We start from the raw sequence: 16,115 nt of genomic DNA, 5'->3' as shown, positions 1-16,115 counted from the left end.
CTTGGGCCTCATCTTCTTCGTCTACTGCAGGAGTCAAGCTCCTCCTCTCCCTCCGACGGGTCTCGCATCTCATCTCTCCTCTGGTCATATGCCCCCAAACACCTTCTGGGCTCCTGCCCAGCACCCCGACCGTGGCCTCCCGGAGCAGCTGCTCAGAGAGAGCCTGCATCAGTCCTCCATCCCTGCTTCCACCTGCCCCAACACACCCACGGGCCTCATCCCGCCAGGGCACACAGGAGGCCCTCAGTAAATGTGAGCTACGTGAACTGACCCATGAGCGGCCTCAGGGGTCCTTCGGCTCCCTCAAGTGGCTGGGTACAGTGGGATTCTACTTCCAGGAACCCCAACAGCACACTTCTATTCTCCCCCTCTTTAAGCACCAAAGCACACTTTCAGGGAGAAAAGAAAAGATTATGAATGTAAAACAATTCTTCCGCGATGGGGGGGGGGACAGGTGTGCAGCTGGAAGTAGTTGAGAAGAGCCCAGTTGTTCTTGGTGCCAGACACTGGCCCAGCCAACCACAGCTGGATGTGGCGTCTGAAGTCGCTGATGGAGGCATCTTAGTCTGGGGCTGGAACACCGGCTGGTGAGTGGAATCAGAGGAGACCACCTTATCCAGACCTACGGAAACTACCCATATCTGCTTGTGGGGAGGTGGGCAGGGCGGACATCCTGGGATGAGAAGCGCAAGGGCCACCTCTTCTGTCCTTCCAGCAGCAGCTCACCCTCGGCCTGACTTGGGAGGCAGCACCTCAGCCGCACGCAGCTGGGGACAACCAGCAGCCAGCAGGCACGGCAGCTTGGGGACTCGAGTCTTATGACCAAGAGGCAGTCCTAGTTCCGTGGACGTGAAACACAAAGCTCGCACGTTATAGCCAAACCCTATCACAGTTCTGGCTGTTTTGCAGGACATTTTACAAAACTGAAAGTTCTATCACTTTTAAGTTATAGGGAAAAAAAGTTAAAGCTGAACCAGTGGTGTTTTGAATGCTGGATTAGAAGGCATCCGGAATGTTCCATATTAACTCGGAGTCGAATACTTCATGCAGTCGCCGAGGTCAGGTTTGTGTCCATATGCGATACACATGCTGCTGCTTTTTGTCTCGAGCAAAAACATAACGAATCATGCTTCTTCTATTTACCCAGAGATTTCCGAAATTCCATCAATGTCAGAAAGTAGCCATTATTTTCAGAACTTTCACCAGCGTCACTTTAGAAAAGGACACGGTCAGAAGTGCCGGCCCCGCATTTATTATCTCGGGAGGTCCTGCCAAAGGTCATAGGTCATGTCATCTGAACTCCCCTCCACTCCGGTGAACATTTAACGAAGAACATGGAGAGAAAGCAAACCTCATCGCATCAGAGAAGCCACTGTCCTCACTCACAGATCTGGAACAGAAGCAAGCCTGGGGGCCTCCGACAGTGACCAGGTCTCGCTTTACGTTGACATGGCACCTGACTTCAGGCAAGTCTGGGGCTTCAGTCTGTTGGAATCTCCCCCAAGGAATCTGTCCCCAGACTTCTGCGCTGGGAGCGCTGATTCTCCAGAGTAAAGCTCGTGGGTTCCGGCAGATGCGACAGCCCCTGGCGTGAACTCGATGGGAACCCGGACACGCGCGCTGATGAGGAGCCACGTGCTCAGGTCCTGATCGTCCCACCGGTGGCCACATCCTGCTCCTTCCCCTGCGCCACACGCAGGACAGGCTAACCGCGCAGCCTCTCCGACTTGGGTTCAAAATGAGGGGAAAGGTTTCCACACAAGGCACAGTACAACACGCTAAAGGACATTGCGAAGGGAGCAAACAACTCCAGAAGGTGGCGAGTTCCACAAGACTCGGAGGGTCCAGTCCAGCCAGGGATGCGGAGGGAAAGGGGAGATGGAGGGGCGGGGGCGGCTTGTTCTCGATTTGAAGAGGGGAGAAATGCAAGCGCCAGATGCGATGGGTGGACGTCACGTGGATCCGGATTAGAACAACATCACTGTCCAAAGACACTCTTGACCTGCAGGACAATTTGGTTTTGCCCAGCTATGAAGTGATTCCAAGGAATCACGATTTATCCTGGTAGCTGTGATCACGGCATTCTGGTTCGCACAAGAAAAGGATGGTATTTTTCTAGAGAGATTTCCTCGAGGATGTGGGGGTAAAACGGCACCTGGGACAGGCTTTCAAATCCTTTAATGAAGAGAAAGGAAATGGGGGATTATATGAAGTAACTGCAGCAAAATCCAGGTAAGTGTTAAATCTGGGTGATCCACACACAAGGGCTGAATGTACTACTCTATTTTTAAAATATGTTTAAATTTTTCATATTAAACATTCATGAAAACTTTGAAGCACTGAACTAAAAATCATAGGTAATAAAATGTAAACCTAGAACATGGGAAAGACCTCATAAAAATACTTAGCTTCGCCTCTTCCTCCTAACAATTTCAAAGAAGTTCAAGTTCCAGGGCCCAGGCTCTGGAACTCCGGGCAGCCACAGGGCCCGAGGGGCTCTCTCCCCACACCCACAGGGCCAGTTAACCAAGCCTGCCTCTCCCAGGCCAAGAGAACCAGCCAAAAACTGGCTTCAGAGAGTTCAGCCTCCTTACCATGTTCCTGTCTGGCTTCTCAGACTGGGGACTGGGGTTGGGTGGGAGGAGGGCTTAGCTCATTGTCACAGAGTGGTTTCTCTGGCCTTTGATGTGAGGGCTTATAAAGCGACTCCTGCTAAATCCTACTTCCCTGGTGCCTGTTCCTTGGATGGGTATATACACACGCTTTTCATCTATATTCTAATCTCATGAATAACTACATTCCTGAGATCCTTCTAAGACCAGCTCTTGCCATTTTTAATTGTATTCCATTTTACTCCTGTCAGTGACACATGGAGTAAACAGAGCTTTTTACTGGATGATACCCAAGTAGCTTCTAGCTCAGTGGCGAAAGACTCTCCGTTCAAAGGTCACAACATGCAAATGCTGGGGGAAAAAAACCGACCCTTGGTTCCTCCTTAGCTCAGGAGATCAAATAATGACCTGGCAGGTGGGTCAGTGTGACAGTGAGTCCTTATGTTGCCTCACCTTGCTGGAAGCCACAGATGAGACACTTGTCCTCTCCCTTGGCCCTGTCTGAAATAGAAGCATAAAACACGAGACAGCTTACCCAATTTCTGTGACCTCTGTAATGCAATTAACTGCTTAAGTAATACCAACAGCTGAAATCCAAATCAACCTTTTTGGGGACTGTACCTGCAGCGTGTGCCAAGTTCCCAGGCCAGGGACTGAACCTGAGCCACAGCAGTGACAAAGCCAAGTCCTTAACCCCTAGACCACCAGGGAACTCCCGCAACAACTGGAGTGTCCTAAGAATCATACCCTACAGTTACACCCTTTACCTACAGAGTTCATCATCCCTTCCTACCTTACAACCGCTCCCCAACACAACGCATCCGTAAAGTCACCGTAATCACTACAAGCTCTGGGTTATGAAGTGTCTGCCTGCTCCCCACCCCAATTTCCGGTCCGTAAGGGTGTCATTCCTCTTTGTGAATATGATTAACGGAGTTACCCAGGTTGATTCACCTGATGTCTGTGACGAGGAATAAGGAAGCATACCTCAGGCTCGAGTTGAAATCATGTTTATTTAAGCACTGATTTTACAAAATGCGACAACTCAAAAGGTGAACCAAATTTAAAACTTCATTTGTTCACGTAAACTGCCTTCAAAACCCACTGGAGCGAAGCTGTGTGTCAGATTTTACATGCGTTTTGGAAGAGGTCACACGGAAGCAGCGGCTTTGTCAATAAACTTGGCCAGCCTCACATCTCTTTTGGTCAGTCCACCACAGTCATGCGACGTGAGAGTTATCTGCACCTACGAGGGAGGGAACCAGCTGTTAAAACCCTGAGAGCAATTCGTGATACTCTGCTTTGGTGGTTCAGAAATCAGTCCATGACTCAATATTTATCTTTGAGAACTGGGGAGATTAAATCATCTAGAAAATACTACAGTGTGAATAAGCAGTGTATTTCCAAAATCCAGCAAGCTCCAGGGGCACGGTCTGCTTCAGGCCGGGCCCAGCAGCCACCCGGGGATAAAAACGTTCACTTGTGAAGGGCAAATGAGCCGCCAGAATCTCAAATCTTGTCTCTTGGGGGAACAAAAGAGAGAGAGAGAGAGAAAGACTGAGGTTCCATTTTAACTCCCATTACTTTAATTACACCAACTATTTCCAGGTCACTAGAAAAACCAAGCTATCAAATGTAATATCTCAGCAACCATGTTAAGAAAGCCCATTTCCAATTTAGGGAAGTGGGGTGGGGGCGGGGTGGAGGACCAGACTGTTGCCTCTTGACAAATGGATTAAAAAGTAAAAGTAAAAGCAGAACCATGGGCAAAGGGAAGCAGCCAGGAAAGAAAAGGGCACACTGGCTCCTGCATGCTCTGAATTCTTCCAATAAATCACAAAAATATGTAATCACAAAAATACTACACAATTTTCTCTTTTCAAAGAGGACTTTCAATGAGACAAAAGAACCCCAGGGAAATCTAGGTAAGACATTCCACATGGCAGGACCATCAAGGCAAGGACACTTTTTGAGCGAGCCTGCTTCTCCTCGCTGTGCCCCCTTAGAGCTACTTGATGACGCCTCTTCACTCTCCTCTTAAGAAGGTCAGCTCCCGCTGAGAATAGAGAATTTAATAAATAGTTATTACCTAAAGCACAGTTGAGCAACTTTATTTCAATGAGATAAATCAGCCCTGTCTGTCTTATTTGCTACCGTTTCTTCCGATACTTGAAGAAGGTTTGAAACTGTATCTATGTGACTGATAACCAGGTTTAATTCAGGAGCCTAATGTGGCCCAACTTTTTCATACGAGTGTCGGTAGAAGACAAGCATGAAAATAAAGAAGTCGGGCCCTGTTCTCTGGAGCGGATCTGAAAATGTGTCACTAATCTGCAGTAACACGCAGCGATTCTGAAAGAAAGAATAAGAGGATATTTTTCTAGGCACAATGACGCTGAGCTGCACAGGAGGACAAGCAAGAAAGGAAGACGGGCGTCTCTTAGGCACCGTAATGAAGGGATCCCCCCATAAGGCAGGTCAGTTACCTTGTTATACACATTGAACCACTCCGGGTGATGATTCATCTTCTCTGCTTGGAGAGCAACTCGGGACATAAAGCCAAATGCCTGCGGGAGATGAAGTCGAAAACGATGACTGCCAGTGCCCTCTGCCCCCGACCTGAGAGAGACACTGCAGCCACCCAACCAGATACAGACAGACACGGCTCCATCCTCAGGGCCGCCTGGAGAAGCGAGTGTGAAAGCGAAGGGTCTTTACGGAGCTGGGGGAGCGGGGCGGCCCGACTCGGACCTGCTGCTCCAGGGAGAAAAGCAATCGGGCTCAAATAAACAAACCAGGAAATTGGTCTCACCCAGTGACCTGTCTGGACTGTTTAATAGTCCTTAGGACGAGACGCTCCAAAAGAGGGAATAATTTCCCTTCAACCCAGGGCCCTGGGTCTCACTACCTGGCCCCGACTCTTAGGAGTCACTTTTGCTGCAGCGCCGCTCTGCTCTCTGTGCTGAGGGACTGGGCACTAACTACAGCGTCCACTGCAGGCACTACGGAGAAATGTCAGCGGGTCTTAAGCAAAAGCTCCGGAAGAAATGAACAACCGGGGGTTCCCTTCGTGGCTCCGTGATCCACGAGGATAAGGGTTCGATCCCTGGCCTCGCTCAGTGGGTTGGGAATCCGGCGTTGCCGTGAGCTCTGGTGTAGGTCGCAAATGCAACTTGGATCCGGCGTGGCCGTGGTATAGGCCAGCAGCTGTAGCTCCGATTGGATCCCAGCCTGGAAACCTCCATATGCCGCAGGTGCGGCCCTAAAAAGCAAAAGGGAAGGAAGGAAGGAAGGAAGGAAGGAAGGACCAACCCATCCCCCAGGCAGGCCAGGAGGAGATGAAAGACTATTTTCATTGCCGTCCAGAGTGGAACAGAAAAGCCAGGCTTGCCCCCTAAGGTCTTCTGGCTGCTGCCCAGCGCTGCCATTTGGAGGAGAAGCCCTCTGCTCAGGCAGGTGGCCGCAGACCCAGCCGCCAGCCGAGAGAGGGACCTTAGGGCACTGTCTTCACACCACAGGGAAAGTGCAAACCGCATTTCCTTTCGCAGAAGGCAAATGCGTCCTGAGAGGAAAACGCAATTTTTCTCGTGGCTTGCTTTCAAATTGTTCTGCGGGTAATTGCAAACAATCGGAGAGTTTGTCTCTCTCATGTCTAGAAAGCAGAAATACTAGGCAAAGCATGTTAATTACAATGTGACAGAGAAATTCACAGGGCAGTCCCCGGTTCAGCCACATAAATAAAATGTAACTTCTTGACCCCCCACCCAGAGAAACCAACCTCATGTTAGTTGGGCTGTGTGTTTTGGGTCACCCAATGACATAAGAGAGCATTTCCAAGCTAACGAAAAAACAAAAGGAAGATGTCATTTTCGAACAATTCTGTCATTCATGATGGTTCCTATCTCAGAAGTGACTTTATGTGGGATAAAGATGACCACTTGGCCACTTAATACCTGAAGGTTTTCCCTGTCAGGAAACAGAAGGAGTGCAAGAAAAATCCATTTAACGAGGAATGGGATTATCACTGGGAAAACAATATTCACTCTCCTACCACTTCTCATTTCATAACTCGATTCTCTAGATCATGTGAGGGGAGGGGACAAGTCAAATGAGAACAGTGTTTTAATTATCCACAAAGTTAACCTGTATTAACTTATGTAACTTAGGAATTTTTACCCTGTTGGCCCATAAAGCCTTGTTCTTGTTTAGCTTTACGAGATTTACAATCTCACCGTCACCCCGAGAGACAGCGATATAGACATTAATGGCATGGGGTTTGGAGCCAGGGAGTCCTGGATTCAAACCGCAACTCTAATATTCAATTACCATGCGATTTAACTTCCAGCCTCGATTTTCTTCCTCCTCCGCCTTTTTTTTTTTTTTTTTTTTTTAATGGCCACACCCACAGCATATGGAAGAGCCTATATGCCAGGCCAGGGACTGAATCTGAGCCACCGCTGTGATCTACAATGTAGCTGCAGCAATGCCAGATCCTTGAACCCACCGTCCCGGGCCAGGGATCAAACCCTGCACCTCTTCAGCGACCTGAGCTGATGCAGTCGGATTCTTAACCCACTGCACCAGAGCAGGAATTCCACGCCTCAATTTTCTTATGTAAACTGGGGATAATAATAAAAAGGTCATGGGATTACTTTAATAAAAAAAAGAGATAGGAGATATAAACTCACTTTGCACAGCACCTGGCACAGAGGAAGAGAAGACTAACGGCGCATACGGCTACCACTGCTGCTGCTGGCCAAGCACACCGTAAACCTTTAAGACAAATGGGAGGTGGTTCTCTCACAGCCCCCAGCCTCTAAGATTCCACCTGTTGTCTCCAAAAGAAGGACCCTCGCCTTTCCCCATGTGCCATGAAGAGAGACAGACACATACATCCCAGACAAACAGACGCTACCCTGTGGGATAACACCCTGCGACACCCCGACTGGGGAAAAGAGCTTTATAACAAGAAATCAGCGGGCATCGCCAGTCACTGCCCAAGTTCTTAAGCCAAGTGGCCTCCATTTCTTTGAGCCGCGCTGTCCTACAAGGTCCAAGTGGTGCTCCGCATCCCTTACCGCTGCCCGAGAGCCAAGCAGACTGAGTGGATGATGCGAACACGGTCCGAAGTGCTCCCTAAGTCTTTGACCACCAGCTGCTGCCACTCGAGCAGCAAAATCCATCCATCACAAATACGACGTAAAAGAGAACACCCGCTGATCAAAGAAAAGCAGCCACCCTAACTACACACAATATAAAAAACAAAAGCACCACCACATCCCCTCTCCAAATGTATATTTTCCTCGGTTTTACATATTTCCCTTCAAGTGTCACCTAATATTCACATTTAATAAAATATCACAAAGCCTGGAGCTCCTGTTGTGGCTCAGCAGGTTAAGAATCCGACGAGTCGGAGTTCCCACTGTGGCTCAGTGGTTAACAAACCCGACTAGGATCCATGAGGATGTGGATTCGATCCCTGGCCTTACTCAGTGGGTTAAGGATCCGGATGCCATGAGCTGTGGTGTAGGTCGCAGATGCAGCTCAGGTCCCACGTTGCTGTGGCTGTGGCAGAGGCCGGCAGCTGTATTCTGATTCAACCCCCAGCCTGGGAACCTCCATATGCCTCCAAAAAGCCAAGAAGCCAAAAAAAGAAGAAGAAAAAGAAAAAAACCCAAGTAGTATCCATGAGGATGTGGGTTCGATCCCTGGCCTCTCTCAGTGGGTTAAGGATCTGGCGGTGCTGCAAGCTGTGGCACAGGTCACAGATGCAGCTGAGATCTGGCTCTGCTGTGACCATGGCATAGGCTGGCAGCCACAGCTCTGATTCAACTCCTAGCCTGGGAATCTCGACATGCCTTGGGTGCAGCCCTAAAAAACAACAACAACAAAAAAAAACAAAACACAAAGCCTGATAAGCCATTTGCAGAGGATTTACTCCTAATTCTTCCTTAGGGAAAGAATACTCAATCTGCTCTGGAAGCAAAAGGTCAATTCCATAATCTTTCTTCCATATAAAAAAATAATAATCCTCCTCCAAATATTTACTTTTAAATCCACAAATTTTAAAAAATCTATAACAATACACATTCAAATTAAAAGAATTTCTGCAAGCAAGTCAGATGAGTAGGTAAGAGAGGAAAAAAGCAAAGCTCAAAGGGGAATTGTGATTATCTGGAATACAATAAAGAAGGAATATGAGTAAATAGCAAACTTGGCAACAGTGAAAAGCATTTGTCCCTTCCTTCAAAAGATTTATTTTTACAGCCCAAGCTATTTGTTACCAGGATGCCAGGTGGAATCTAAAGGCCTTGAGACAGCTAAAAATACAGGTAGTCTAAAACTATTACATGAAAGAAAGCTGCAAACAGCACTATTCACAATAGCCAAGACGTGGAAACAACCCAAATGTCCATCAACAGATGACTGGATTAGGAAGATGTGGTGTATATACACAATGGAATACTACTCAGCCTTAAAAAAGTACAAGATCATGCCATTTTGCAGCAATGTGGAAGGAACTAGAGACTCTCATACTGAGTAAAGTGAGTCAGAAAGAGAAATACAAATACCATATGATATCACTTATATCTGGGATCTAATATATGGCACAAATGAACCTTTTCACAGAAAAGAAAATCATGGACTTGGAGAAAGACTTGTGGTTGCCTGGGGGGAGGGGGAGGGAGTGGGATGGATTGGGAGCTTGTGGTTAATAGATGCAAACTATTGCTTTTGGAATGGATTAGCAATGAGATCCTGCTGTGTAGCACTGAGAACTATGTCTAGTCACTTAAGATGGAGCAGGATAATGGGAGAAAAAAGAATATATACGTGTATGTGTAACTGGGTCACCATACTGTACAGTAGAAAAAAAATCGTATTGGGGAAATAACAATAAAAAATAAAATAAAATATAATAAAAAGAAAGCTGCAAACAGCCCAAGGCAGAATAGGCACCATCAACCTAGTAAAAAGTTTATAGAACGGGACTAAGTGACTGGATAAATGAAGCAGAACTCAACGAGAGTTTCTAAGAATTAGAAAGTAATCAATATAGAAAACAAAGTAGGTCTAACATGTAGATAAATGTTGCCAATAAGAGAACAACTTTAAAAAAACACACAGAGGAGTTCCCGTCATGGCACAGAGGAAACGAATCCGACTAGGAACCATGAGGTTGTGGGTTCAATCCCTGGCCTCACTCAGCAGGTTAGGGATCTAGTGTTGCCATGAGCTGTGCTGTAGGTCGCAGATGAGGCTCAGATCTGGTACTGCTGTGGCTGTGGTGTAGGCCAGCAGTTATAGCTCCGATTTGACCCCTAGCCTGGTAATCTCAAAAAAAAAATCTCTTTTTTAGGTGCAGCCCTAAAAAAGATAAACAAATAAATAAAAATTTAAAAACACCAGAAAAAAAATGGACATGAAATTAAAGAATATTGCCAAAAAGAAAATATTTAAATCTATAGATTATAAAAAGTCAGTCATGGGAGTTCCCATTGTGGCACAGCAGAAATGAATCCAACTAGTATCCATGCAGGTGTGATCTCTGGCCTTGCTCAGTGGGTCGGGGATCTGGCATTGCTATGAGCTGTGGTGTAAGTTGCAGATGTGGCTTGGATACCACATTGCTATGGCTGTGTCAGTGGCATAGGCCAGCAGCTGCAGCTCCAATTCCATCCCTGACAGGGAACTTCCATATGCCACAGGTGTGGCCCTAAAGAGCAAAATAAAATAACGTAAAATAAAAAGTCAGCCATGTCTACATATACAAGTAAAGCTAGTGAACTTTGAAGATTAAAAAATCCATTTGGCATCTAATCAAAAAGATCAATTCATCTATAATGATGACTGCTTTTTCTGTCTTTTTTCAGGGCCGCACCCAATGACATATTGGAAAGTCCTAGTCGATCAGTTGAATCACAGCTGCAGCCACCAGCCCACACCACAGCCACAGCAATGCCAGATCTGAGCCACATCTGCAACCTATGCCACAGCTCACAGCAATGCCAGATTCTTAATCCACTGAGCAAGGCCAGGGATCAAATTCAACCGTAATGATAAAAAGAATCTGGCTAACTTCAAATTTCTACATATCAACATTCAACATACAAGTCAGAGGAACAATGCCTATAAAGATTTTAGGAAATGAAATCGAGAAGAATTTTATACCCAGCTAAACTGTTGCTGAAAATTAATGCAAAAGATGTACATTTCTAAAAATGCAATAACTCGGGAATAATTCCTATGCACTTTTCTTGAAGAAATTTTTATGAAAGGATGAAGTATAAGTAAGAGATGAATGGAGAAACTATATCAAAACTATTGGCAGCAAGTAATGAGTGCACTCAGCTCTAGCTGATATCTAAAACAACTGTGGTGATTATAGTTACAGAATAAAAGGTAAATGCTATCAACCATTAAAAGGGTTGAAGGAAATAGAAATAGGAAAGGTAGATGAAAGTTCAAAAAAAATTTACAATCTCAAAGATCAAGTGTTAAAGATATAAGTATATTTAAAGGTATAAGTCCTAGAACTAAAAAATAATATGAACTAAAATTATATGGTAAAGGAGAAAGGAGAAGTGTAACTTTGATATTGCTTAGTAGAGAGATGCTTAACATCTAAAGACATGCTAGCTAAATGCTATCTAAAGAAATGGAGGATTACATTTGCTATGTAAAATTATAGGTTTAATAGTATCCACAAGAAGAAAAGTAAAAATAGAAATACTCACAATAAAGTAAAGGAAAACACAATTAAAATGCAAGAACAACAACAACAAAAAACCCACAACCCATATAATGATTTAAATTAAGAATGAAAAAAGTACACTGGTTCTATCATGTTTTACAAGACAAAACACTGTTCTAATCAACAAATGTAAAGAGCCTTAATCCAATTAATTAAGATAAAATTTTATAATCAACCACTATAAATAAAAGGGCAAATAGGAGTTCCCGTCATGGCTCACTGGTTATCAAATCCAACTAGGAACCACGAGGTTGCGGGTTTGATCCCTGGCATTGCCGTGAGCTATGGTGTAGGTCGCAGACACGGCTCGGATCCAGCATTGCTGTGGCTGTGGTGTAGACCAGCAGCTACAGCTCCAATTCAATCCCTAGCCTGGGAACCTCCATATGCCACGGGAGCGGCCCTAGAAAAGGCAGAAAGACAAAATGAATAAATAAATAAAAGGGCAAATATAAAATTTTTTAAGAAATCATAGGGTAATTTATAACTATAAAGTATACCAATAATGAAAATGAAGACTGAGTAACTGTGAATATCTACATTACAAATAACATGGCATCAAAATCAATGAGGCAGAAATGACAGGGAACACAGGCCAAACAGAAACATTTATAGTTGGAGACTTCAATTCACATCTCTTAACCCATGGCATATTAAGTGAACAAAAATTCAAACACAAACTACTTAAATACCTAATTTAAAAGGTAGATGTAAATGATAGATTTTAAATCATAAAAATAAGAATATAGCTTTTAAAATATATATATTGAACATTCACAAAAACTGAATATACATTAACCAAAGAAAATCTCAATAACCAAGAAATAGGAGTTCCTGTCATGGCGCAGTGGTTAACGAATCCGACTAGGAACCATGAGGTTGCAGGTTGGATCCCTGGCCTTGCTCAGTGGGTTAAGGATCTGGCGTTGCCATGAGCTGTGTGTAGGTTGCAGACGCAACTTGGATCCTGCGTTGCTGTGGCTCTGGCATAGGCCAGCAGCTACAGCTCCAATTCAACCCCTAGTCTGGGAATCTCCATATGCCGTGGGAGCAGCCCTAGAAAAGGCAAAAAGACCAAAAAAAAAAAAAAAAAAAAAGTAGAAATTGTATTGATAACATTTGCTGATAAAATTAAAAACTAGGACACAAGTGCAGCAAGGAGTACTATGTGAATAATTTTTAAATTCTTTTAAAACTCTTGGGTCAAAGAAGAAATCAACACTGAAAATGAATAAAAATTAATAATAAAGGAGTTCCCATCGTGGCACAGCAGAAATGAATCCAACTACGAACCGTGAAGTTGCAGGTTCAATCATTTAACAAACAAAACACTGAAAGAACAAAACACCATGAGCAAATAGGATTTATTCTAAGAATGCAAGGATGGTTCAATATCAGGGAATTATTAATATAATTTACCATCTTAATAAATCAAGAGAAAAAAATCGTACATGACTTCCATAAATTCTGCAAAGATATTTGATAAAATCAATATATATTATGCATTAAATCTCATAATGAAATATGAATATGTGGGCCCCTCCTTAAATTATAGACCATATTCTCAGCACAAAAGGCAACATCTTGGAGTTTCCCACTGTGGCACAGTGGGTTAAGGATCCGACTGCAAGGACTCAAGTCACTTGAAAGTCTCGGATTCTATCCCTGGCCTGGCTCAGTAGTTTTAAGGACCCAGTGTTGCTGCAGCTACAGTGCAGGTCACAGCTGTGGCTTGGATCCAATCCCTGGCCTGGGATCTTCGAAATGCCAGAGGTGTGGCCATAAAAATAAAAATTATTAGAAAAATTTTAAAAGGCAACATTTTTCTTAATAAGGAAACAGTAGAAGAATTTCCATTAAAGTTAAGAATAAAACAAACCAAAATAAAGACAAAAAAGTCAATAGCTTTTTTATAAAAAACAACAAATTAGAAAATACACTGAAGGGAGTTCCTGTGGCTCAGCAGTAATGAACCTGACTAGTATCCATGAGGATTTGGGTTCAGTCCTTGGCCTTGCTCAGTGGGTTAAGGATCCCACATTGCTGTGGCTGTGGTACAGGCCTGCAGCGGCAGCTCTGATTTGTAGCCTGGGAACTTACATATGCTCCAGGTGCAGCCCTAAAAAAAAAAAAGCAATTTATTAAAAATATATATATGTGTGTGTGTGAGCATACAGGAAGAAAAGTTTCCATCTAAAATGACACAGGAGTGGAAGAATATACAATGGAGAAAAGACAGCCTGTTCAATAAGTGGTGCTGGGAAAACTGGACAGCCACATGTAAAAGAATGAAATTAGAATACTTCCTAATACCATACACAAAAAATAAACTCAAAATGGATTAATGACCTAGATATAAGACAAGACAGGAGCTCCTGTCGTGGCTTGGTGGTTAACGAATCCGACTAGGAACCATGAGTTTGCGGGTTCGATCCCTGGCCTCGCTCAGAGGGTTAAGGATCTGGCATGGCTGTGGCTGTGGCTGGAAGCTACAGCTCCGATTCAACTCCTAGCCTGGGATCCTCCAAATGCCATGAGAGTGGCCAAGAAATGGCAAAAAAAAAAAAAAAAAAAAAACCAAAAAACCAAAAAACCCACAAAAAAACAGACACTATAAACCTCTTAGAGGAAAACACAGGCCAAACACTCTCTGACATAAATGACAGCAACATCTTCTCAGATCCACCTCTTAGAGTAATGACAGTGAAAACAAAAATTTAAAAATGGGACTTCAAAGTTTCTGCACAGCAAAGGAAACCCTAAACAAAATGAAAAGACAACCCAAGAATGGAAGAAAATATCTGCAAATGAAGCGACTGACAACGGATTCATCTCCAACATTTAAACACCTCCTACTGCTCCATACCAAAAAAATAAACAACCCCATCAAAAAAGGGGCAGAAGATCTAAACAGACAATTCTCCAAAGAAGACATACAGATGGCCAAAAAACACATGAAAAGATGTTCAACATCACTCATGATTAGAGAAATGCAAATAATCAAAACCACTCTGAGGTACCACCTTACACCAGCCAGAATGGCCATCATCCAAAAGTCTACAAACAATAAGTGCTGGAGAGGGTGTAGAGAAAAAGGACCCCTACGACACTGTGGGTGGGATTGTAAATCGGTGCAACCACTGTGGAAAACAGTATGGAGATTCCTCAGAAAACTAAACACATAACTCCCATTTGATCCAGCAATCCCACTCCTGGGCATCTATCCAGAGAAAACCATGACTCAAAAAGACATATGTACTCCGGATGTTCATTGCAGAACTATATACAATAGCCAAGACATGGAAACAACCTAAATGTCCATCGACAGAGGAGTGGATCAAGAAGAGGTGGTACATACACACAATGGACTATTACTCAGCCATTAAAAGGAAAGAAATAATGGCGTTTGCGGCAATATGGATGGAATAGAAATTATCATGCTAAAAGAAGTCAGACAATGAGACACCAACATCAAATGCTATCACCGACATGTGGAATCTGAAAAAAGGACACAATGAACTTCTTTGCAGAACAGATACTGACTCACAGACTTTGAAAAGACTTATGGTTTCCAAATGAGACAGATTGTAGGGGGGATGCACGGAGGGTTTGGGATGGACATGCTATAAAATTTGGTTGTGATGACTGTTGTACACCTATATATCAAATAAAATTCATTAAGAAATTTAAAAAAATTTTTTAAATAAACAAAATAAAATGACACCAGGAGTTCCCTGTGGTTCAGTGAGTTAAGGATCCAGTGTCATCATCGCAGCAGCTTGCACCAGCTGTGGCACCAGTTTCAATCCTTGGCCCAGGAAATTCCACAGGCCATGGGCATAGCCAAAAAAATTGGCACCAGGGAGTTCCCATCATGGCGCAGCGGAAACGAATCCAACTAGGAACCATGAGGTTGTGGGCTCAATCCCTGGCCTCCATCAGTGGGTTAAGGATCCAGCATTGCCGTGAGCTGTTGTGTAGGTCACAGACACAGCTCGGATCTGGTGTTGCGGCTGCTGTGATGTGGGGCTGATCCCTGGCCTGGGAACTCCATATGCAGCCAAAAAAAAAAAAAAGAAAGAAAGAAAGAAAAAAAAGAAGAAGAAGAAGAAGAGAAAACTATCCTCTGACATGCAAATACTTTCAAGATACATTACTAGATGGGGGGAAAAATGCCTAACAACAGCCTGTGAATTGTATAAAAAGCAAAGAAAAGAAACTATATGCATTAAAATCTCTAGACTGATACACAAGGATCTAGCAACAGTACATGATGGGGGCGGGGGGAGAACTGGGTGGTTGAGAATCAGGAACAGGAAGAAGCTTACTATCTCCTTGATACCTTCTGACAGTTGTACCAGGATATACATGACCTATGTTCCAAGTTTGTTAGCTTGGGAAACATGAAGGAGCCATGCAAATGAAGGTCTCACGGCAAAGGGAACTGGGACCCTGCAGCGTCTGTAAGCTGGTTCATATTAAAATATTTTGGCTCACGTTAACTTCTTAACATATGCCTACCTGTTTAGGTGGGTGTTTAGTGCCAATTTACAGCATAGTTTGTCCATGAGCCATGTTCTGTTGAGCCACGGCCATTTCAAACAAACATATGTCCACCAAATAGCATATAATGGCTGATAATGGTTTCAGTCTTTCCTCTATTGCAAATTACAAACGTTTTATGAACAAGTCCATGAATGCATGATGAAGTATGACTTTTTAAGTCACTCTGCCATTTTAAGGAATGT

At 44.0% G+C, this 16,115-nt stretch overlaps 1 protein-coding gene across 1 annotated transcript in view; it reads right to left on the bottom strand.

The window, feature by feature from the left end:
• PCBD2 (pterin-4 alpha-carbinolamine dehydratase 2) overlaps window positions 3,607-16,115 on the bottom strand; it is a 52,256-nt gene continuing 39,747 nt past the window's right edge. The window contains exons 3-4 of the mRNA XM_021084778.1: window positions 5,099-5,179; window positions 3,607-3,858 (exon numbers count right to left, since the gene is read on the bottom strand). Coding sequence (XP_020940437.1) covers window positions 3,763-3,858; window positions 5,099-5,179 — 177 coding nt within the window. The 3' untranslated portion in view covers window positions 3,607-3,762. The remainder of the gene's footprint in view (window positions 3,859-5,098; window positions 5,180-16,115) is intronic.

This window comes from Sus scrofa, chromosome 2 (genome assembly GCF_000003025.6).
Source record: "Sus scrofa isolate TJ Tabasco breed Duroc chromosome 2, Sscrofa11.1, whole genome shotgun sequence".
Taxonomy (NCBI): Eukaryota; Metazoa; Chordata; class Mammalia; order Artiodactyla; family Suidae; genus Sus; species Sus scrofa.
This window is presented reverse-complemented; position numbering and strand designations above follow the sequence as displayed.